The 25530-nt window shown below is 42.2% G+C and overlaps 1 protein-coding gene across 2 annotated transcripts in view; it reads left to right on the top strand.

Annotated features, from left to right (window-relative positions):
* The window catches only part of LOC129747536 (T-box transcription factor TBX20), a 103328-nt gene that overhangs the window by 64637 nt on the left and 13161 nt on the right, over nt 1–25530 (top strand). Inside the window, exons 4-6 of one of the 2 annotated variants that reach the window (XM_055741805.1) lie at nt 7728–8013; nt 18166–18410; nt 18571–18582. In XM_055741805.1, coding sequence (XP_055597780.1) covers nt 7728–8013; nt 18166–18410; nt 18571–18582 — 543 coding nt within the window. The remainder of the gene's footprint in view (nt 1–7727; nt 8014–18165; nt 18411–18570; nt 18583–25530) is intronic. The other variant, XM_055741806.1, reaches the window with a different exon arrangement.

Below are 25530 nucleotides of genomic sequence, written 5' to 3'. Positions count from 1 at the left end.
ACAAAATCTTCATTTAACGCGTTAAAATCTTTTGGAAATTTTGAGGCTGCTCTCTCAATTCACTCATTTTTTAAGCTGTTCTCTAGCCTCATTTTATTTTCTTATTTTTTGGGCTAAATTTTGTCTTTTCAATATACTTTGCTATACAAGTTCAACTTGATAATTCTTTATATTTTTAAACTGTCCTCTCAATTCTTTTTTGTTCTATTTACAACCTGGCAAACATTAAATGGCATTAGAAATGACAGCTCAAGTCGTTTACTACGTTATTGCGAATCACAATTCCAGCCGAATTCGAAAAAGGTCGTAAAAATGGTTACTTAAAGTCGGTATAAATCGAATATGATAAAAAATCTGCCATGTTTGCAGCTTCTGAAGACGATTACGCTTAATTTGTTCTCCCGTGTGGGCTTCAAGTTAGAGAACAGCCTTGTTGTCGGGAGACTGAGATAAAGAGAAAAGATACGTCAATGATCACACAAATTGTGCAACCAATGATTGAAACTGTTTTAAATTGTTGCCAACTGTGCAAGAAAATGAGTAAATTTGAGTTAAAATGAGAGAAACTCAAAAAGTTTTTCAAGCTAAAGCGTTTTTCGCCTAAAAGATTCATCTTAAGTGTCTTCCATGAGTAAATTGTTACACAAATTACATCACCCTCTCAACTTTGAGTGCATCTAGCGACACGACTCCGGCCACCAAGCACCACACATCGCCCGGTTTGTTGTTTGTTGCGCTGTTATTGCAGCAAGTAATGCATTTATTTTTGTTTTGCTGCTGCCAGAAAATTAGCACTGCAACTCATTATCGTGATCGGAAAGCTGTGAACAAGCTGTTTGTGTGAGAAGCAAGAAGCAGAGCAAACGTGCGCGCGATATTGAATTGCTTCCAGTTGAGTTTTTTTGTGAGTGCTCTCTCTCTCTCTCTTTCTCTGTTTCTCGATTCCTACACAGCCTATAACCGTACTTACTGTCTGTCAGTGCACTCATTCATGAAAGGTCATTTACGGTGAAATAGTAGGTATAGTAACGACGCTACGCGTCTGGACTCTTTTTTTTGCACTTACTCTCTCTCATTACTATCCGGGACCGGTTTCCTGCGGGATAATTGAAGCTTTTAAACCCTTTTTTTTTTGAAACATCTATCAGGTTCGGGTCGATCTCCGTGCCGAGCGAGCCTCCAGGGACCATGATTGATGAGATGTTTGTTTTTTTTCTCCTTCCGCTGTCTAATTTTATATCCCTATCAGCTCTTAGCGACACAAATGTCAAACAATTTCATTAGAACTCGAACCTATCCAGTCCGGGCAATCATGCTAATTAGATTCCGATAGTGCGGACCGCGAGTGGTTCGGGGACGTTTGTCTTCTAATCGAACCCAATTCTGCGCTCCGATCAATAAAATATAGGTACCCAAAAAACGCTTAGGAACCATGCTCTCGAACAAGGAAACACCTCTAGCACCCTGAAGCTCTTAATTAACAAAGGGAACAGCCATTACGGGGCATGTTTTCTGACCCTTCCTCGAGGTCTTCCGCCGGCCACCAGTCGGTCTCCCTATCAAAAACACCTTCCCAAAATAATAACACGAGACGAGAGAGGAGGAAAACAAGGAAACATGAATTTTTGAAATAAATAACTCTTCCCCCGGGTGAGCGGATGAGCAAAATTCGGCGAAGAGTGGGGATCAAACTGTTCTCTCTCCTAAGAGTAGAAGAATACGCACGCACGCACCCTGCAAAGGAATTTATTACACCTGAACTTCCCGAAAGAGAACTGGAGAGTGATGAATATGCGCGAACCACCCAGAGACACCCTTGTGCGATCATGAGATGATCAAATTAGCGTGATAATTTTTCGTTCGTTTCCTCTTTGGATCCAACAAGAAAAAGAGAGAAAAGCCTGCGAGTCATTGTTTTTTTTCGCTCGAAATAAAGTGAGGAAGTGGGCTCCTTTTTCCATAATTCCAGAAAGTTGTAATTTATCGGAACGCTGAGCGCGACCTCAGTTCATTAATAGAATTTTTATCGTTTACAATAAATATGATCGGTGAGCAATTATGCTCCACGAATACAAATATTTCCTTCTTCGGAGGACTAGTGGAAGCGCAGATGTTGGCATTCTTTTAATCAAGCGCCGGAACACAATGCTGTTTTTAATTGTGGAATGCACATGCTGCTGCTGTTGCCCTCTTAGCCGAGAATGGCCGTTCATCATCTTGGTGGCGCGCAGACAGACAGATGAATGACATTTAACATTCAAGTGTAATGGTACCGGACATAGGTTTTTAATTCGATTTCCAGGTACCACGCTAATTATCAGCATCAATTAGTATCGGTGAAATTTTTTGCGGGGAACTTTTATCAAGAACTGTTAAAGCGTTGAAAAAGGTGGGTTCGCTAATTGAATAACTTGATAAGCTGTGCTAAATGAGTCCGGTTCATTTAGGTTGTAAAGTCTGGGTAGGTCAATGCAAAAATGCAGTGTTCGGAACTGAGGCGTAAAATTTAATTAATTGGATAAAAACTTAAACATGGTAAAGCTTTATAATATACATCAAATGAATTCAGTGAAAACATGAATTTCCTTAAACTTGACTTTTTTATGTGAAATTGAATCTAAACCATGAATAAACAGCCAAACAGTCAGTCCGACAGTCAGTCAGACAGTCAGTCAGACAGTCAGTCAGACAGTCAGTCAGACAGTCAGTCAGACAGTCAGTCAGACAGTCAGTCCGACAGTCAGTCAGACACTCTTTCAGACAGTCAGTCAGAAACTCTTTCAGACAGTCAGTCAGACAGTCAGTCAGACAGTCAATCAGACAGTCAGTCAGACAGTCGGTCAGACAGTCAGTCAGACAGTCAGTCAGACATGCAGTCAGACACTCTTTCAGACAGTCAGTCAGACACTCTTTCAGACAGTCAGTCAGACAGTCAGTCAGACAGTCAATCAGACAGTCAGTAAGACAGTCAGTCAGACAGTCAGTCTGACAGTCAGTCAGACAGTCAGTCAGACAGTCAGTCAGACAGTCATTCAGACAGTCAGACAGTCAGTCAGATAAGCAGTCAGACAGTTAATAAGACAGTCAGTAAGACAGTCAGTTAGATAGTCAGTTAGACCGTCAGTTAGACAGTCAGTGAGACAGTCGAACAATTAGTTAGACAGTCAGTTAGACAGTCAGTCAGTCAGACAGTCAGGCAGTCAGACAGTTAGTCAAACTGACAGTCAGACAAGCAGTCAGACAGTCAGTCAGACAGTCAGTGAGACAGTCAAACAATTAGTCAGACAGTCAGTCAGACTGTCAGTCAATTAAACAGTCAATCAAACAGTCAGTCAGACAGTTCGTCAGAGAGTAAGTCAGACAGTCAGACAGAGAGTGAGTCAGACAGTCAGACAGAGAGTCAGTCAGACAGTCAGTCGCACAGTCAGTCAAACAGTCAGTCAAACAGTCAGTCAGACACTCAATCAGATAGTCAGTCAGACAGTCAGTCTGACACTCAATCAGATAGTCAGTCAGACAGTCAGTCAGACAGTCAGTCGGACAGTCAGTTAGACAGTCAGTAAGACAGTCAGTCAGACAGTCAGACAGTCAGTCAGACAGTCAGTCTGACAGTCAGTCAGACAGTCAGTAAGACAGTCAGTCAGACAGTCCGTCAGACAGTCAGTCAGACAGTCAGTCAGACAGTCAGTCAGACAGTCAGTCAGACAGTCAGTCAGACAGTAAGTCAGACAGTCTGTCAGACAGTCAGTCAGACAGTCAGTCAGACGATCAGTTGGACTGTCAGTCAGACAGTCAGTCAGACAGTCAGTCAGACAGTCAGTCAGTCAGACAGTCAGTCAGACAGTCAGTCAGACAGTCAGTCAGATAGTCAGTCAGACAGTCAGTCAGACAGTCAGTCAGACAGTCAGTCAGACAGTCAGTCGGACAGTCAGTCAGACAGTCAGACAACCAGTCTGTCAGAAGGCAGATAGTCTGTCAGACAGTCAGTCAGGCAGTCAGTCAGACAGTCAGTCAGAAAGTTCGTCAGATAGCCAGTCAGACAATCAGTCAGACAGTCAGCTAGACAGTCAGCCAGACAGTCAGTCAGACAGTTAGTCAGACAGTCAGTCAGACAGTCAGTCAGTCAGACTGTCAGTCAGACAGTCAGTCGGACAGTCAGTCAAATAGCTTGTCAGACAGTCCGTCAAACAACCAGTCTGTCAGAAAGTCAGTCAGGCAGTCAGTCAGACAGTCAGTCAGACAGTCAGTCAGATAGTCAGTCAGACAGTCAGTCAGACAGTCAGTCAGACAGTCAGTGAGAAAATCAGTCAGACAGTCAGTCAGACAGTCAGTCAGACAGTCAGTCAGACAGTCAGTCAGACAGTCAGTCAGACAGTCAGTCAGACAGTCAGTCAGACAGTCAGTCAGTCAGACAGTCAGTCAGTCAGACAGTCAGTCAGTCAGACAGTCAGTCAGACAGTCAGATAGTCAGTCAGCAGATAGTCAGTCAGACAGTTAGTCAAACAGTCAGTCAGACAGTCAGATAGTCAGTCAGACAGTCAGTCAGACGGTTAGTCAGACGGTCAGTCAGACAGTCTGTCTGACAGTCAGACAATCTGTCAGACAATCAGTCAGACAGTCAGTATGAAAGTCAGTCAGTCAGACAGTCAGATAGTCAGTCAGCAGACAGTCAGTCAGACAGTTAGTCAGACAGTCAGTCAGATAGTCAGTCAGACAGTCAGTCAGACGGTTAGTCAGACAGTCAGTCAGACAGTCTTTCAGACAGTCAGAAAATCTGTCAGACAATCAGTCAGACAGTCAGTAAGACAGTCAGTAAGACAGTCAGTCAGACAGTCAGTCAGACATTCAGTCAGACTGACTGACTGTCTGACATTCAGTCAGACAGTCAGACTGACTGACTGTCTGACATTCAGTCAGACAGTCAGTTAGACAGTCAGTTGAACCACCACAGTTATACAGTAAGTTTGACAGTCAGTCTATTACTAATTTGATATTCTTCGAAAGCACTATGTATGCTGTTAAAAATTTAGAACAATCCGTATTTTGCGTGGTTCGAGCACTATGAGTTAAATTTTCACCATTACACTGTTCAAAGTGCTCCTCATGGCTGGTGGCCGCCAATTATGACATTAAACACAAAAACAACGCGTGATGTTTACAGTTTCCGTAATCGGTTCTTATCTTTTTAGCAGAACTGTTAACTTTTATTTCTGCTTTCAACGCTTCCCAGCGCGCGTCGTCGTTGCCACAAGACAGCACTCTGCCTTTAATTGCTTTAAAATTAATACATTGTAACCATAGTTGGAGCAGTTAGCGCTATTCACATGTTTAGCATAATTTATGGAGTAGCGAATCAGAAGTTTTATGATCGTGCGGAACACAACTCCGCGATGTCCTCCCCGCTAATACACACATTTTTCGATAACAGAAAACGATACATATATTAATTTTTCCCTTCCCTGGAGAACGACGTTCATCGTACACACAAGCGCGCGTTTTTAGGAGGCACCCAAAGAGGATTACCACCAGATAAAAAACGCTTTATAGCGCTGCTCTGCGAACCGCAAGAGATACAGGAGAGCTGTTCGGGTGCTATAATTTAGTGCTTTGATCGGCCGGACATTTATTGCCCAAGACGCAGCAGCAACAGCAAAACTGAACCAGTAACTTTACACACAGGGCCAACGAGAGAGAAAAAAAACAGATACTTTGTAATCAACATCAGAGGTACAGGTTGGGAGTTTCCTTGGGTGATTGTCCCAGAAAGAGCGAAAAAACGATCCCATCGCACGCACCTGCCGGTTATCGATGATTACCGAAAACATATGTTTCGGGCCGTCTCACTGAACCGGGTTTAGTTCCGATGTTCTATTTATGGATGTATGGAAATGAGGCAGCACTTCATATTTGTCACTTTAAACCTGGTGAGGTTATCAAAATGAAATTAAAAAATAAGGAAATTCACATAGCGGTGTTTTAGGGCTTTTTTAACGGAAAACCCCGTTTAAGCGCAGAAACGATAAACCCGCTAAGTTCTTTTACGGGTGAGCGTAGTTTTTGCTCTATCGATGCATAAGAACCGTACCGCCTATTAGCAAGTGTACGGCCTTGTGTACACTTTCGAATGCCATCGATCATCGTCACCGGGGCACTTGCTGCGAGGTGCAGAACCTGCCATTAGCAACGGTGTTCGTTCCTTCCTTCCCGAGTTGCTGCTGCTGCTGCTCATTTGCATGCGGAATTGTTTAAACGGCTGTAAAATGTGACATTAGCATAATTTCGGGCGACTAACGCGCAGCCCAAGTTCATGGATGTAACGTTTTAATCATTAACTTTTTTGTTGCTCGATGCCGCCGTCGCTGCTGTCGGCCTATCGGGTAATTAGCCGAAGGACGTTAAGCGGTTTTGATCCTTGAGACATCTGCCCGGCGCGGTTGGATCAAAGTAAATTTTGGCGTCCGGGACAAGGGTCAGTCTTTTAATTAAAAGTCACTTTCGATACCGGTGTATGGCTTAAAAAACAAACTGATAAAAACCAACAGATGTCGCCAAATCTAAAAACAGTCGGGACAGAGACCGAACTGACAGAAATAATGACAAGTTGAGGTCGGCGCGTTTCCGGCCAAGGTTTCGTACGGGATCCAGTTCAAACGGCAACAATAACAAAAACAGAAAAAGAACGACGAGAGTTCTTCTTCTTCTTTATTCTGGCTGCACTTCAGCAGCTCGTTTCTATGGGACCGATAACGAGATCATATGCCCAGCATAAACGACGAGAGTTGACGTGCGAATGTGACAAATTTTTATTTCGCAACACGTCATGCTGACACGGGCACAATTTCCGGTATCTTTCTTTCTATTCTCCCTGCTGGAATGGAACTGTCACACAGAAAAAGAGAGAGAAAGACCGCGCGAGAAAACAATCGCCTGACGGCCAATTAAAGTCGTTTGTTTTGTTTGTGCTCGTCGCGTCGTTGGAATTGTTCCCGGGAGGTGTTTGGCTTGGATTTTGAGGCTGGGTTCCTAGCACGCGTTTGACAAGTGCGAACTCCATGAACACGAGTGACAAATAAAAATGGTGAAAACACTGATTGCGAGCGCTTTGTGCAACTGTCACTCATTGGGCGATTGTTTGTATTGTTGACTTGAGGAAAAGTCGAAAATATGCGGAAAAAGGTCGTTAGTTGACCCATCCGGAGACAATTGGAACAAAGGAACAATTATCAGAAACCCTTAAAAGAACAAGAATGATGAAGTGTGATTTTCGTTAAAAAGCTAGATCTAAAGAGATTTTTTTTTTCTTGAAGGTGCCAACACTGTTTATTAGACTGAGTCGATTTGGGGTCATTTTCGAATTTCTCAAACCCTGGGGTCTCAAAAGCTTCGTTTTGGTCCAAAACTCATCCATGATTTCTTGCAGAATTTTTAAGTAATGTTTACATGAGTAAATTTGGACCAAATTCCAACGAAGGAGAAAGCCGATGATGCGCTCCAGATACCCTTTGAGACGAAACATAACCAAAATCTACGCGATTCTGTCAACACGGAGTCTCCTAAACGACACTTTATTAATGCGTTCATGTCATCACTTATCTGGTCCAGGTTCTGGTTCCAAAAGACCATGGAATTTTGACAGTTCCCGGTAGCCGATCACCCGGCGCCCACTTGCTTTCCACGGTTGATCGATTCTCACCGAAAACTCTCTTTTCTCCTTTCTTTCATTCCAGACGAATGTTCCCGACCGTTCGGGTTTCCTTCTCCGGGCCGCTTCGCCAAATAACCCCGGCCGATCGGTACGTGGTGCTGCTGGACGTGGTCCCGGTGGACAACCGACGCTACCGTTACGCGTACCATCGCTCGGCTTGGCTGGTGGCCGGCAAGGCTGATCCTCCTCCACCACCTCGGCTGTACGCCCATCCGGACACCCCGATCGGGGCGGACGCCCTCCGCAAACAGGTTATCTCCTTCGAAAAAGTCAAACTCACCAACAACGAGATGGACAAGAATGGGCAGGTAGGTTAACAAACAAATGAAAAACGAACGATCTTCGGATGTTTGCTTGCTCGTGCTGTAATTTGATACGATCCTATAAATCACGGAACGGGCCATTCGTTTCGATTCGTTTGTTCGATTGGTGGGCGACGAAGAGTGGCAGAGGCGGCGCCATGGGTGGGTCGTTCGTTGTTGCGCGATCGTTGTCGTTTGATAAATCGTGTATCATTAGCCCCCCATTCGTGTAGAACATGAACTTTGGTGTTCGGTTTTGTCGATTCGGTGTCGCGCTCGCTGCAGAATGATTTACATGATTTGGAACTGTCAAATTATATCAACTTGATGGGTGCGTTTTTCCCGGGAAGCTCGATCGTCGTGTGCTAATGATTTCTGTTGCTCGACAACAACACAAATTGGTAAGCGTATTGGTTTGGAGATGGATCAAATTCTTGGAGCCAACTTTTCGAGAAGCGCTCCCGCTGCAGAACCAGAAGTTTCTTTCGTCAGTTGCATTGTTCGGGTTTTTGAGGCGCCACCTTCCGGACGCCACCCGAGATTTGTCTGGGTTCGCGTCTGCTGCTCCTCTTTGTTTTGACAGACGTATGACAAGTGCATATTGTGACACGATTCATTAATCTTCACCGGCCAGAGTGCTTTCTTTTCAGCGTCTCGAATTGTTTTTAAAAAAAGAGAAAAAGAACGAGTTGGAAATTATGAAGTGCGATGATCGTTTCGTGTTATGAAGGTCATAAAAACAAACAATATTTTAATGATGGCACTCGCTCGGTTTGTTCGCGTCCGTTTTTTTTTTGTTGAAAGCCTCCTGGACGATGACGATTTCCATAATTTTTCAATAATCGTAACTTTTTCTCCAGTGAGTCGGAATGAGATTACCTTCTAAAGGTGTGAGAGGGTCGTCCAATTTTTCTGGGAGCGCCACGTGCAGTCCTCGGACACCTTAGCGGAGGAAAATCAATACCGACATCAGAGCCGGATTTAGGATTCGGGAGCACCTTCAGCAATGCTTTCAACAAGTTTTTACCCACTTTTTACTCGTTGAGTCTGGAAACCAACTGGGAATCCATCGAAAGTTCTCCAATGAGAATCCAATTCCAAGGTCACCGACTAGAAATTCTTTGGAAGATTGTTAAAAATTCATTAGAGGTCAACGATAATCTTTTAAGAGGTCGTCGAATTATAAGCGAAATCCTTTGGAAGATCATCTGAACTTCATTGAATATCATAGAGAATCCACTGATCACACTGACATGACACTTAGAACAAAAATCCGATCATTTTCTGTCTGTTTTTGCCACCTATCATCGGTATTGTGAATTTTGCAAAATTTGACTTTCAGTTTTAGGGAAAATTTACCTGTTTAGTCCGATTGAATCGTCAAAATTGCCTATTAACCTTGAAAATTGGGTGGCACTTTACAACTGTGATAGCATTTCATCAAAAGCGATCGATGCGCACTCTGAAATCGATAATGTGTACTGCCAGGAAAAATTATTCAACAAACGGAATTGAGTGTTCAGGAAGTATGGCCATTGAAGAATCCTTTGAGGGTCATCAAGAACCCCTTGAGAGGTTGTCTAGACGAGATTCTATTGAAATCTGAATTCCACTTAGTATCGTCGAAATTCTGTTGGATGTCGACAAAAATCCATAAGAAAGTCATCGAGAATCTTGTGGAGGTAATCGGAAACTATTCAGAAATTGTCGAGTCAGGAATCCATTTGAAGGTCACTGAGCTGCTTCAAGATTCCATTGGAGGTCGTGCAGGTCACCTCGAATCGATCGAAGGTCGTCCAGATTCCATTAGAAGGTCATCGAGAATCAATAAGAGGCTGTCTCTGATCCATATAGAAATCATCTAGATGGGAACCCTTTAGAAGAAGGTCGAAATTTTATTAGAGTTCGTTCATTAGTGAAGGAATTTACTGGAAAGTCTTCGAGAACGCATTGAAAAGTCGTTGAACCTTGAATCTTTTAAAAGGTGTTCGAGAACCCACTAGAGTTCGTTTAGAACTTATTGCAGGTCATCGATATTCTATTGGAGATCCACTTTTAAGAGAATCGTTGAGAATCTATTGAAAGGTCGTTGAACCGGGAATTTATTGGAATAACGCCAAGAAAACAATCCATTGACAGGTCATCAAAATTCTATTTAAAAAAATCATCTAATCATCATTTCGGAAGGTCGTTTGATAAAAAAAGGAAGGCCTTCTAACCAGAAATCCTTTGACAGGTTGCCATGCCATACACTCATGATCATGAAGTTAGGACTCCATTGGAATGTCCTTTAGCCGAGAATCAATTGGAAGATCGTCGGGACTTCATAGGAAAGTCTTCAAGTAGGGAATCTATTGGAAGTTCGTCTAGCCAAAAATCCCTTGGAGGTCATTGAGTTCACATTTTCGTAGGTGTTTACAGGTTCAAGTCCTGCCGATGAGCCGTTGTATCTTTTTCGAAAAATTCATGATATTTACGGCTTATGTTCTTTCGTTCTTTGATAGCTCATGTTTCTCTAATTCTTTCCATCACCTACGAAAATTTGATTATTTTCAGGTACAAAGATGTACCCCAAGCGATTTCAAAACATCAGTGTTGATGTCATTGAGTTTTTACTCTTTTGGAAGGTTTTCTAGCTGGAATCCTTTGAAAGGTTGTCCATTCAGATATCCATTGGAAGGTCGTTGAGCCAGAAATCCCTAGGAGTTAATGAAGTTGGAACACCATATGATGATCTTCTTGCCGAAAATCCTTTAAAAGGTTGGCAAGCTAGAAATGCCTTGGAGGCCATGCAATTGAGAATCCATACATTGGAAGGTCTTCAAGTGGGAAATATTTAAAAATGATCTCAAGCCATAAATTCCTTGGAAGTCATGAATTTGGGACTTCATTGCAAGCCGCGAACCACAGAAAAGTCTTCAAGCCAGAAATCCTAGGAGGCCATGGAGTTGTTATTCCATTGGAATGCCTTCTTGCCGGAAAGGTCATTGAGCCAGAAATCACTTGATGATCATGGATTTGGACTCCATTGGAAAGTCTTCGAGGAAGGAATCCGTTGCAAGGTTATCGAGTTATAGGTCCAGTTAAAGGATGCAGGGCGAACTATCCAATGGAAAGTCGTCAAGCCAGAAATCTCTTCAAGGACATGATCCTTTAATCCATTGGAAGGTCTTAAAGCAGAGAATTCACAGAAAGGTCGTCAAGCCAGAAATCCTTGGAGACCTTCTTGTCGGGAGTACTTTGAAAGGTAGTCAATCAAGAAGTTGGGTCTCCATTGGAAGGTTCTACGTGGGAATCCCAAGCAATCCCTTGAAGTTCCAGACATCCATTGGAAGGTCGTTGAACCCGAGATCCCTTGGAAGTGAAGTTTTAACATCATATAATGACCTTCTTGCCAAAAACACTTTGGAATGACTTGGAGGCCATGTCGTTGAGATTCCATACATTGGAAGGTCTTCTAGCCGAAATCTTTTAAAATGTTCTCGAGCCAGAAATGCCTTGGAGGTCATGAAGTTGAGATTCCATTGGATGGTTTTCAAGCCGGGATTCCACAGAAAGGTCTTGAAGCCAGAAATCCTTTGAGACCATAGTGTTGATTCTCCATTGGAATCTATCCGGGAAGGTCATTGTGTCAGAAATCTCTTGAAGATCATGGAGTTTGATCCTCATTGGAAATTCTTCGAAAAGGGAATCCATTTCAAGGTTGTCCAGTTATATGTCCAGTTGAAGGATGTCTAGTGAACTATCCATTGGAAAGTCGTCAAGCCAGAAATCCCTTGGGGGACATGAATTTTTAAATCCATTGGAAGGTTTTAAGCAGAGAATCCACAGAAAGGTCATCAAGCCAGAAATCCTAGAAGATCTTATTACTGGGAATACTTTGAAAGGTAGTCAATCAAGAAGTTGAGTCTTTATTGGAAGGTCATCTACTTGGGAATCCCCAGCAATCCCTTGGAGTTCATGAAATTGGAACTCTATTAGAGGGTTTTCTAGCCGGGAATCCACTGAAATGTCACTGAATATGATGTCCCTTGGATGTCAGAAAGTTGGAACTTCATTTGATGATCCAATCCATTGGAAGGTTGTCGAGTCAGATATCCATTAGAAGGTCGTTGATACAGAAATTCCTTGAAGGTAATGAAATTTAGACTGAATCCCTTTGAAACTCCAATGGATGGTCTTCTAGCTGGAAATCTACTGGAGGTCATGAAGATGGGATTCCATTAGAAGGTCTTTCCTTGTAGGTCAGAGGGTTTTGACTTTTGTTGAAACTTACGGTTTCCTATCGGTTCCTTCCGCATCCGGTAACAGTAGCAGAAGATGTCTGCTGCCACGAGCAGAACGCAAACATCGTTTGTTTTGGTTCCTCTCGCTATGTCCGATTGATGATTGCTGAGAACAATAGGATAGTGATGATTATGACAGTACAAATGTTTACATCATCACACGGTTAAGCGAGACTACTTAAACTAGGTTCGCGGTAACACAACAATGTTGCCAGTAATTGTGAGTAAAAATACTAAATAACTCATTGAGAAATGAGTACTTTTCGGTATAGGGAATTTGAGAGGTGGAAAGTGACAAATAGCTATCGCTAATGTAATGGGTAGTTATTTAAAGACTTGAGAATCAAACGTGAACAAAAGATAACTCTATTCCACCACTGAAATTTGCATCTTCAACAACTCTATTTGCTGGTCTTGTAGCCCAGAATCCATTGGAAGGTCGTCTATTCAGGCATCTTTTGATGGGTCTCAGAGCCAGAAATCCCTGAATGGTCTCGATGAAGGTCGCGAAAAGTTAAGCTTGAACGTCTCTCATATCCCCTTAGATGCGCTACTCTTAAGAAACACCTGAGACACTTGTCCTTTTCAGAAAAATCCCTTGAATTCGGTCCTGACTAGAGTACTCAAACTTCTCCAAAGGGACGAACACGGAAAGCAACCAAACGAGTGTGCCGAGTGGAATATAATTACACATCCATAAAGACAATAATTTATACTTCATTTACGGAAAAATTCCGTTTGTTCAGGCTAAATTGTGGGCCCACTCACTCGTCGTCGTCGTCGTTGTCGCGGGGAAAGTGAGAAAAGCAGCGCCATTTTCACTTTGTTTTTTTTTTCTTCATTCCTATTTGAGGAGGAAGAAAAGGTGCTTGGGTGCGCGCCAGGACGGAACCGGGAGTCATAATTTGTCGGCTTTATCGAGCTTTTCTTCTATTTTTGACAGCTCCCATTCTCACTCGCTTTCGTTTGACCGTGGTCGTCAGCCAGCCGGCTGGCCCAAAACAGTGTCCGGGGATCGATTTGCATAAGGAAATAATCCTTGTTTTATAACACTCACTTCTAGGTGCCAGGATGTTTTCCTCGGACGAACACACAGCAAAGTTATCGTAACGACGACTTGTAGGCCGGTGGCTACAATTTATTTTTAGGAACTAGCACAATCCAAATGCCATTTTCGCGACTTAACACGTCCATGGTCCACAGAAAAAAACACTACATCGGCGGCGGCTAGTGCTTCCGCACAACTGTCATCATGGCGGCTAATTAGAGCATTGCCGCCTCCGTCGGATTGCCACTTGCGCAAAAAACCTGTTCCCAATTAATCAACTTCGGGGCCCACTTGGTGTTTTTATACCTACCTGCCTACCTGAGTTGAGAGATGATGGCGTAGACCGGTTGTTGTCAATCTCGCGAAGGCCGAGCGACGTGTTGATGTTTAAAAAGCCATCATTAAATTGACAGAGACGTCACTCGGCGGGCGAGGGACCCCCACTCAATACTGATTCGATAATCGAATGAGCTCCACCAACATTGGACCAAACTAAACGCAATTATTCGTCCTAAAGAGTCGGCGGGGCGGCTGAAGCAGCTGTTTGGTCTTTCCGTAATTTGTAGTTTCCCCGACTTGTACAAGGTTATGTTAAAGTTGCACTTTTTCGTTTCCAGTCTCGTCCCCGTTCTTACCTCACAGCGGGACTGGGTCATATTTTTATAATTCGTTGTCACACACCTTGTCCTGCGTTCTGCTGCATGCCGCCACGGCGAAGTAGAATTTTTTGGTTACGCTTGGATCGGTTGTTCCTACTCGATAAAAGCGAATTATGATAATGAAATTATGCCCCGGCAATCGGGACGAAGCAGTAGACCCCTCTCCAAAAAAAAAGGATACAAAAATATGATCGATTTTGACAGCTCTCGCAAGGGTCTTTCGGATCGAAAGCAAAAGAAGTCATTGACTTCTTATAGAACGGTGCTTAAGGATTTCAGAATCGTTACCTGTATTTTATAAGAGATTAAGATTACTTTTAAGATAATAAATTAAAAATTGTTGATCCTTAGAGTGAAGCTTTTGACCATTCAGAAGATATGATCCTGATCAAGAAAGGTTAAAAAGATGTTACCAAGATTTTCAAGTGGTTTCAAAGTGACTCTTTTTATCAGTGTTTTGGGCGATTGCTTCTTACACTCAAGAAAACAATCCTTTAAAAATCACTTGAACAAATTACTAAAATTTCAATTTCATATTTTGGCAAGGTATTCTGATTTCAGATTCAAATTTCAGATTCAGATTTCAGATCCAGATTTCAGATTCAGATTTCAGATTCAGATTTCAGATTCAGATTTCAGATTCAGATTTCAGATTCAGATTTCAGATTCAGATTTCAGATTCAGATTTCAGATTCAGATTTCAGATTCAGATTTCAGATTCAGATTTCAGATTCAGATTTCCGATTCAGATTTCAGATTCAGATTTAAGATTCAGATTTAAGATTCAGATTTCAGATTCAGATTTCAGATTCAGATTTCAGATTCAGATTTCAGATTTCAGATTTCAGATTCAGATTTCAGATTCAGATTTCAGATTCAGATTCCAGATTCAGATTCCAGATTCAGATTTCAGACTCAGATTTCAGTTTTGCTAAAATTCCCACAATTTTTTTTAAGAAAATGAGACCTATGAATTTGGATAAAAACAAAATTAGTTTATTTTTTTATCATGATTTTTGTTGAGTATTTCGTGGGTTTTAAACCAATTTGCCCAGATTTTTGGACAACAATTTCGAATATAAATGCTTGCATTTTGCCAGGTTTTTGAATAAAACTACCAGGATTCATCCGGCCCTTATAGGAGCTGAAAACATTCTGGTAACCTTATGTTATAATGATAACAAGTCTCGTCGAATGTATTTCTTTTCTTTTAAGATTTTCTAATGTCAAATCTTGGATCTAAACTTTTTGACACCTGTAGAGGAGTTCAACAGTTGACTTGTTTCTTCTCGTTTTAAGTTTATGACGGTCGCCATGTATTGAAGACCAATTTTACTGACGAAGCATTTGAACGTTTGGAAAACCGTCAAATAATACATTATGATTTCAAAAAATCTGTTTTTTTTAAACTCCAATGATGATTTATTAAAATCCAAAGTAAGAAAACTTGTTTCACCTAACAGTCTTTACTGGAAAAAGGAGGACAAGAAAAAGGAGGGCGGGTAAAAACTCACCCGTATAAATTACGGTTTGATGAAACCCCGATATCGATTCATAAGTGGCTAGGATATACAAACGATACAGAACGACACCTCCGACCGATATCAATAGGATAATAACACTAATAGAGAGCGAGATATGAACAATCTCCGGACAGAAGGGGAAGCTTTGGGCAAGATTAAAAACGAATTTGCCGAGCTGGGTAGGACCTGAACAAATGGGCGGATTTAGCCAAAACGCTAATCTGAAACAATCTTTCTCCCTCGGGGAGATGTCATCCGTTTGTTTGTTGTTAAATTTATTTCCACCTCTTTTTTGTGTTTGGTTGCTTGTTTCTGTTGATGTTCCGATTTGCCGCCGATGCCGCCACAGTTGTTGAGATGCCTCCGGCCAGGTTTTCCCCCTCTTTCCTCGTTGTCTCTGTTGAAGGAAGTTTCGTAAAAACATTATTAGCATTGTTTGCCGTGTGTTTTTTTTTTGTGTCTTCTCGATTGCGGCTTCTCGAAACACCCTCACTTAGCTGCGTTAACGTAGCGCCCCCGAGGGGTTGTTGTTGGAAGCAAAAACTTTGTACATAACCTCACAATCTAGGTTCAGGAGGAAGAGTGCAGAAAAAAAGACAACAAACAACAGCATGTCGGTCGGGACCAAACACGGGTGGTTGGTTTTGTACATGTATTTATGTCACCCTGAAGAGTCCTCATCCCTGGATTGGGATCAGGAACAGGGATCCGGAACTGGGAAGGAATAGGTGAAAAAACAACTACTCGGGCAGGGTGCTTGAAATTGAAGAGGGTTCTCGGATGTTTTCTCGAGCGACGGCGGCTGACGGTGGCGTCGCCGTCGTCCAACGAGATGATCTGCTAGTATCGTCGTTGAACGCACCACCTTCCTCGGGAAGGGAGAGGATAATTTATGGACGGCGTTTTTATTGAGACATTCCGGATAATTAGTATGAGGGCGGTACCCTCTTTTCGAGAAAAACTGTCACCCTCGTCGCTTTTCCTATGAAGTGTCGTCGCGCTGGGTGTGGGTGAGGAGGAACATATAAATTAATGTAATTTATACCGGTACCAGACACTCAGTTTGCCCCTTTGACCTGCAAACGTCGGAAAATTGGTCCGAGATGTGTAGTCTAATTGAAACGGTTGACTAAATTTGGGCCAGACTGGGACCGACAGAAAATCAATCAAACTAACACCAAGTTGCCGGAACACGGAGATGGAGCCAACTCTCCTCGGGTTGCGACACTCTCGATAACAGATAGTTTTCAGTCACATTTTAACACGTCCATGCTGCCGCCGCTCAACGCCACCCTCTCAAAATCCTAATGGTCATGGTCCGGTGGACTTCAGCATCCGGCATTCTAGGCACCGGTCGAATGCAAAACCACAAAGATTTACCTCGACCTCTTGCCGTCAGGCAGACGAAAAATGGCTCCGGCACAAAGTTCAATTTGTCAAGTCCCGTCCTGACGCCGGCTTCGCCATAACGCTTCCTCCATCACGAAAACCGCCACCATAAAACGGGCCACGGTAGTTAAGTTTTGTGCAAAATTTTTCACAGTGTGACCATCCGTGCCATCAACAGCGTATTTTATGCTTCGTACCTAATTTATCAAACTAACACCTCCTCACCGTCGTCGTCGTCGTCGTCGTGGCGCGTTTCACACATTCAACACTGCCGAGTCGCGAAGCCATTTTTATGCTAAACACACGCTCTATGTATACATACCCTCCTCGGGAACCCCCTCCCCCGCTCGAAGACTCCCCTCACAAATAAACAACACAGTGGGGAGCCACAGTTTACTGTGTGTGTCCGGAGGAAGTTTGAAGACATGCGCCCGAACGGTGTGTTCTAATCTCTTTCACACCAACACACCTTCACGCCAGGGCAGGTCGCCATGACAACACCCGAGCACCAACACACCCTCACCAGGGCAGCATCCTCCCACACACTGTACGAAGCGGCAACAGCAGAAAGGATTATCTTACGACCATGGTCGACCCCATCTTCCTCCCAAGTTGTTTCCAAGCGCCTGGATGGCTGCTACTGAAACGAAAACTATCTGAAGAAGAACGTGGCTGACGACAAATCGATTCTCGCCCTCGCCTTTCGTTAAAGCTTTTCACAGTTCATCTCCACCTCCTGGACCCCCGCTCCCCTCTCCCCACTTGGTTTTTGAATCAACGGGTGTTGGTGACGATGGTTCGTTTGGAAATGGAGACGTCCTTCGTCCTTTTTCCCCCGTCGGCGTCTCCAACGCCTTGGCACCTAATCGGAAACGGAAAACATTGTCAGCATATAGAACGGTTCATTTTCAACATCTTTAATTACCCTGGAACGAAGCCCGGAACTCAAACGAAGTGTATAAGGGAAGAAGCATCTTCGTTTCGTCAGGCATAAGCTAACTAATTTGTGAATATTTAGGATCTCTCTACTCTCGAACTGCGTTCGATTATCCCGTGAAACCGTTAAACTCGAATGACGACGGCTCAAATTTTGCGTCGGAAACATATTTCCGGCTGTTGCCGGTTTGAATTCAAACTGCCACATTATTGTTTCGGATTTGCATAAATTCAGGCGTCTCGCCATATGTAAACAAAACCATAATCCCCATTAACTCAAATTTAACAACCCTTCTCTCTCTCTCTCCTTTAAACAGATCGTTCTCAACTCGATGCATCGGTACCAGCCGCGGATCCATTTGGTGCGCCTGGGGCCCGGTCAAAACATTCCCGTGACCCCGAAGGAGCTGCAGGACGTGGACCACAAGACGTACGTCTTCCCGGAGACGATCTTTACCGCGGTAACGGCCTACCAAAATCAGCTGATCACCAAACTGAAAATCGACTCGAACCCGTTTGCCAAGGGTTTCCGGGACTCCTCCCGTCTAACGGATTTCGATAGGTAAGTTGCAAAAGATAGTTTAAAAAATGACAAAAAAAAAACTATTTTAAAAAATCGAAATTTTAAATTCAACGAACAAGTTTTTTATTGCCTTAAAACTAAGTTCTTGCAAGAAAAAAAATTGATGCATACTCACGGTGCCCCCTTTCACTATTTTCAGTTTTCCGGGCATGTAAGTATCCGATTTTTTAAAGAAAAATATGCATCAACTAATCAACTGCTTTGAAACACATAAAACACTTAATGCAAGCATACTAACTATCATTTGCTTTTGCTTTGTTGTATTTTTTTTGGATACATGTATACATTTGAACAGGTTTGTGAGAACTACTGAAGATTAGGACACCAACTCGTTTATTTTCCCTGATTTCGCATGGTCTTATAAAAATTTCAGAAAGCCTACAATAAGGCGCTCCCAAAGGTTTAAGGACCCTTCTATTGAGGAATGGTTGCTGACAACAAATATCCTTATTATTCACTATAATTTATATCACTGCAAACCACATATCTGTTTCTCGAATTGGCTAAAATTAATCAAAATTTAAAAATAAAACTCACGAGATGGACTTGTCTACACTAAAAATTTCAAATAATGAATCAGCATTCATGGAAAAAAAATTTAAATTTGGGGCTTTTATAGTAAGGCATTTCATTTCTTATTTGACGACCAAAAATCCGGGCAATATCCGGGCAAATTTAGTCAAAACTCAGAAATTTCTTAACAAAAGTCAAGGTAAAAACATTGAAAACAATTATTTTTTCATTAAAATTCGTACACACGAAAATTCATAAAAATCGTATTTTAGGCTTCGAAAAAACCTTTCATGATTATTTTTTCTAAATCTGCTCATTTTTTTTGTTTGGGTGGCTAAATAAAAAAAAACTTAAAACACAATATATTTATTTTTTTGATGTACCAAATAAAGTGAAAAAATCCGGGAAAACTCCGGGCATTTTTCAATGAAATTTGGGTAACCGGGCCGGGCTGAACTGTTTCCAAATTTTGTATCAAATATCCGGGCAAACCCGGATAAAACCGGGCAATGTGGCAACCTTACTTTCCAGCCAAAGGGCTATTAGTGCATGAAGACTAATTTCGGGAGAACAATCTTTGAAATTACTGGATTAGGCCATTTATCAAAAAATTTTCGTTAAGTTTTTTTTTTTTCAAATGTTAAAATTAGTAAATAAAATTCTAAATATCCTTAAAAAGCCACCGAATAATTATTTTATATTTTTTTATTAAAAAAAATTTATAATTTTTTTTTGCATTATTCACTCAAAATGAATCATTTATGCACTTTTATTCCTTTGGTTTTGAGGACTTCTTTTCTTCTGCTACAAACTTCATAACCATAAGTGAATAATCTCAATCAAAAGTTTAAAAAGGCTAACCAAACTTTTGAAGCTTTCATGGAAATCGAGGGCCAAATTTGTTATAATGATGAAAATAAAACAGCCGAATTTTCAAAAAGTCACACAATCATTTTGATTTACATTTTATGCGAACCCAAGCAAGGCCGGGTTTAATCAGCTAATAGAAGATGAAATAAAAATTAAACATCATCATCAGGCAGGAACAAATATAAATTTCTGTAAAACCGAAAGGGGAAACAAATAAAGTAGTAGTTTGCATATTCAATTATGATACGTTAGGCATAATATTTGATACTCTAGTAAGCTTGCCAAATTTCCCATTTTTACCCGGACTTGCCTGGATATTTGATACAAAATTTTGGAATGGTCCGACTCAGCTTGGTTGCCCGAATTTAGTAAAAAACTAACCTGGATTTTACCCAGTTTTATTCACTCATTTTTCAAAATTTACTGAAAAACTCAAAAAAGAATGATATTATTCTTTTTAATTTTTAGTCCAAAAACAAAATTTTTTGTGGAAGAGTTTTCATAACCATCAAAAAAGGTTTTTTTTCGAATGGCTTAAATACGGTTTTAAATTTGCTGATTTGCTCCAAGGAAGAATAAATTTTTAAAATGTTTTTCTCCTATGGTTTCGCTTAATATTTCCGGGTGTTTTTATTTTTTGAGAAAATTTTCCGGATATTGCCTGGCCATTTGATGAAAAATGAGAAATCAATTGCCCGAATATTGCCAGGTTTATAAATGAATTGCCTTGATTTTTCCGACCTGGATGCATGCATGAAAAATAATTGTCTTCAAAAACACTTTACTCAAGTTAATTCAAGTTGATTTTATAATGCTAGGCTTTGAAACAATAATGTATCGATCCTAATTTAGGCTGGTATTGGATATTAATATCATCATAAGAACATTCTCAAATTTAAGGTTGGCGAAACTGCGGTGAATCCGTGCACCCATGGTGGATATGGTGCTACGATCAAATTTGATCTAATTAAGTTTGGCTTGTTCTGTTCTTAGCATCTTCTCAAAAACTCTTGGAACTTCTCAGATTGTATTTGCCTTTTCCACGGAAAAGAAATGACTTTTTTTTTCGAGATTTTAAACCCAATGGGTTTATTTATCCCGAGTGTATGACTAATAAACTTTAAATCGCTTTTTGTAGCCTTTCACATGGATTCAGCTGGATTATCCACTTAGAGATGTGTTTATTTTTGAGTACATAACTATTTTTAAGCCTTTTGAGCTTAACTGGGATACAAAATTTTCATGTCCTTAGTCCCAAAATATTAGTTTTTACTATGTACCGAACCTCCAAAAAAAAAAAAACGACACTTATAATCAAATAAGAATTCAGTTAAAAATTTACAAAGTTTTCAATTCAGACATCGCAGCTAAGGCAGTCCTTCAAGCCCTTTGGATGATAAAACTACTCGAGAAAGAGTAGAAAAAGGATAGAATTCAATTCCTCAATAATATAATAGCACAGTTTCAAACGATCCTCGTCCGGTTAATCTGAACTTCGAATAAACTGGTCATAAACCGTTTTTTTTTCTAACTCAACAAAGTACTTCAATTCAATGTAAACGACGATTGATTATAGTACTTCATCAGAGATAGTTTAGGTAACTTGCGGTCCCAATCGATGGGAACGTTTAGCGAAATGGGTCACCTCTCTGGGACCAAGACTTAGTGATAGATTAGCCTGTCCTTACCCGCCAATTATCACGTCTGCGCGCCACCTATAATGACAACCGCGCGCGTAGCGTTGCGTTGCGTCATTTTTCAAAACTGTTTCACGGATAATTATTTATAGGTTAGGTTTTTTTTTTCTCCCTCTCTCTCTCTTCTTAGCCTAAGGGCATGTACGCACTTTTCGCGCACAGGTGCAGGCGAAAGCTGGGAACACGGCGTCGTGTTTAGCATAATTAACGCGTGATATGAATAAATTGTGAACATTTATGGGTAGCTTTTAAGGTAGCGAGAGCGTTTTTAGATGTAACGGGTGCGGAAACGCTTCAGGTAATGTTCCACCGGGCGATCGGGCAGCACAAGTATAGAACACTCCTTTTTGATGTTGCAGTTTTTTCCTTCGTTTGATGGTTCTCTATAATAACGATTACAGGGAACAGGTAAGCCTAGTCTCGGGAATCGACCTGTGATGTAGTATTCCACACACCAAACATGTAAATGGTGGAATGCTCGATGCGGTTGATTTGCCACGTACCTACCCGTCTCGGAAAGTGTCGGAGTTCTACTTAGCGACCAAGTAGAGCATAATTTTTAATTCGAAAATGGTGCTGTTGCAAATTACGTACCAAGTGGGGCTTCGAGAGGGGTCAAGCTAGCAGCACCATCTGTGGGTCGGGAGCGGAAGCTTTCCCGGAAAACATGACTTGTGCGCTGAAGGAGTTAATTTCATTATGAAACAGTGTGGGGGCATGAGGACCTAAAAACTTTGCACGGACATTCCGTGCCACAAGGCCATCATTGAATGACGACGACGAAGAGTTGCAGCAGTTCGGCGGCAAAATCGTCCGCGTCGGTCCCACCTCTCATTATATCTCGCGAACGCTGCGCTTCCAAAACTCCGAAAAAGTGTTGATTACAGAGCGGCATCTTTCCCGTAAACTGTTTATTAACGTGGTGCGGAGGCCCCCAAAACTAAACGACCGCTAAAAGTGGCCGCGTAATTGTTTCGGGTATCACAACACATCCCTGAAGACTCGAATGAGTCTGCTCGAAGGTGCAGTGCGAACATGATGGTCCTGACCAGTTTTTCGGTTGTCTTCACCAGGCCAAAACGCGCCCAAGAAATCGGAGCAAATTATTATGTTCCCGTGGCCGAGGACGACCCAGAAAGAGAGTGGAAAAGTGAAGTGGTTCCTGGATAATGATTGATAAAGAAAAAACGACGCCCGTACGTGAGCTCTTCTGGGTGGAAACTCTTCAGCCGGTCCTTCGAGCAGGATAATTTATACGAAATTGATGAATTTTAATGCCTTTCTCGGGAAAGATTGTTCTATACGCAACGGGCAGTTTGCAAGTGTCGGGCAGTTGTTCCGAAACATCGAGAAAGGAGCTGATATGAAGACGTATTACTTTGCGTTCCGGAGGTTCGCGTAATAATTTATGATTTCGGAGCCCGGAGCACCTTGGCGGGCCAGACAGCGAGACGCGGCCGCGTTTTGAGCGGCGATGTGTTACTTCTCGGTGTAATGGCATTACCCGTGAGCGATGCTGCCAAATTTACGGGTTTCGTAAATGTGCTACGGTGATGTTGTCGTCTTTCGGTTGGAACTTGACGAGAACTTGGACGTCGTCGTCGGTCGGAGGATTCGGTCAATTGAAATAATTGCTATGCAGAGCTCCGGGAGAACGGCAAGCAGTTCTTCTTCGCAGCAGATTCTCATTAATCATCCGTTTTTCGTCAAGGTTTTCACCGAACGGGACTTTTATGCGACGACCATCATCAAATTAGACTAATTGTCGGTTTCAACGGCGAGGATCCGGGAAGGTTTCGAGGTGTTGATTATTGGGATCGGAGCCGTTTTCCCTCGAACAAAAAAGGGATAAAAGGTGCCGACTGACTCCAAGGGTTTCTCGCTAGTGCAGGCGGTAAAACACATCAATTCTGATTGGAGCACATTGACACACCCCCTGTCGGGAAGCTTTCATAAACGCGTTGATTTCCGAAACGCCCAATTTTCACGCTACGACTGCAAGAATGTTCCGTTCCCGGGTCGGAAACCGAAAATTACTTTTTTCGGTGGCCAGGCAAAAAATGGAAAAGGCCAAATCACCATCGTTTCAGTGCAATCAATATGACGAGTGCTACATCAGCGATAAAGCACCACTGTTTTGAGAAAGATTCGGGAAGAAGGAAACAATGACAGAGTTATGACATCCATTCGGTAATTTTTGTATCACAAGTTTTATCTAAAGCGAAATGATCGTTCGTTTAGCCTCGGTAACTCGAAGCGATAAAAGCGCCCCTTCAAGTGAGCACTAAATGCACGTGTAAATTACCCGAAGCTTACGCTTTTCCACGCTAGAGAGTCACCCTTTTGACGATTTCGCACTTTTACGAGGCAGCACCGTCAGTCAGCCAGTGTAAAAAGCTGTGTGCAGTAGCCGCCCGCCTGCCAGGCTGTCAAATCTTGAACTGTCACGCCCTTGTCGAATTTTCGGCGAAATTTACACGGTATGCCGTCGTAAAAAGATTTTTAGTAGCCCATTTACTCCCTCTCAATTTCCGCATTTCAACATTCATCGACCAAACGTCGTCCTCGCTCGTCTTCTTCGTCGCCGTCATCAGCAGCATCGATGATGATGGGACCCGATAAAAAAGGATGCCCATCGTCGTGGTCGTCATCGTAAAAGTCGTCGATCGATCCAGGCCCGTCGTCCCTTTTTACGAGCACCGCATTCGCGCTCCTGCTGACAGCGATGAATAGCACAATTCTCCTTCAGTCAGTGCCTTCCGTAAGGTTGGTTGGTACCATGAATGGATATCGCGCATCACTCCGGGTTCGGTGGATTTTCCTCGGGGGCATACATCAATATTCCCGACACCAACCGCCGCTCGGGAAAGATGAACTCGCTAGCTCTCGCGGTCTGTAATTATGGACCGAAATGCCGACGGACCGTCACCCGAACACCATCACCAGGAAGGAATCTCTTCCTGGATTCGCCCATCCGGCCAACGGCGTGCGGGGCGGTGTAATAATCATAAATATAACGCGATATTAACAGTCGTCATCTTCCGAAGTTCCCCCCTCCTCCTACTTGAGAAACACCTCCCCCTCAAAGTTTCCTTTCCAATCACCGCCTAGCGAGTGAGACGCATCAACCAACTATGTACAAACCTTCATACACTGACTCGACTGACTGAGTATTGCTTCGCGCAAGGTCTTTGATTAATGGCGAAAAACTAACGCCGAAAACAATTATTTTGCTATAAACCATTTTTGCCCTCCCGCCCCCTCGAATGGGCGAAATTGTCGGAGCGGGGAGGGGTTTGTGAGAGTGCAATTTTCTTTCACACTCTCCTCATCTGCAAACCTCTGCCCGAGAAAGAGAAGAAGGAGCGAAGATTTACGAGCAAAATTAGCGTTATTGATTGCAGATTCGGTTTTCGGACGTATGTAAGTCCTAAGTATCGCTCCCTCCCTTTGAGTAGTTAGATGGGTTGTGTGGGGCAGCGTGTGCGCGTTGCATGCGCCATTTTGGAAAAAAGTCGAAGTGCGTCTTTGTTTGTAAACAAACACAGTTAAGAAAGAAGCCTTAACAAGTTAGTGGGTCAGTTAGCTTAGTTGATTTTCGTTGCTAATATACTTGAAATTAGCACCTTTAAAATTCTACAGCGACGATTACGGCACCCCTCTTACTAACACCACACAAAAGTGAAAGTGAATACTCGGCAAAAAAAACTTTATGAGTTAAATGCCTTAATAAAACTACTTGTAAATAAAAAAAATTCTGCTGGGCATTGAGATACCAGGAAAAATCCACTGGTTGCCACAAGCCTAAAAACAAAACTTACAGCAAGGCAAAGAATGAACATTTATCCTAGAAGGATGAATCTGCAATGGATTGATTCACTCATGATGAACCTTTTTCGCCTTTCTTTTAGAAAAGTAAACAATTTAAACATGTAAACATGTCATGTTAGCAATCGATTTGTGAGAACAACAATTTTTTTTTATGGATTCTTACTTTCGTTCCAAAGATTTTTATGGTT

This window comes from Uranotaenia lowii, chromosome 2 (genome assembly GCF_029784155.1).
Source record: "Uranotaenia lowii strain MFRU-FL chromosome 2, ASM2978415v1, whole genome shotgun sequence".
Lineage (NCBI taxonomy): Eukaryota > Metazoa > Arthropoda > Insecta > Diptera > Culicidae > Uranotaenia > Uranotaenia lowii.
Note: the sequence above shows the minus strand (reverse complement) of the source record. Positions and strands in the feature narration are given on the sequence as shown.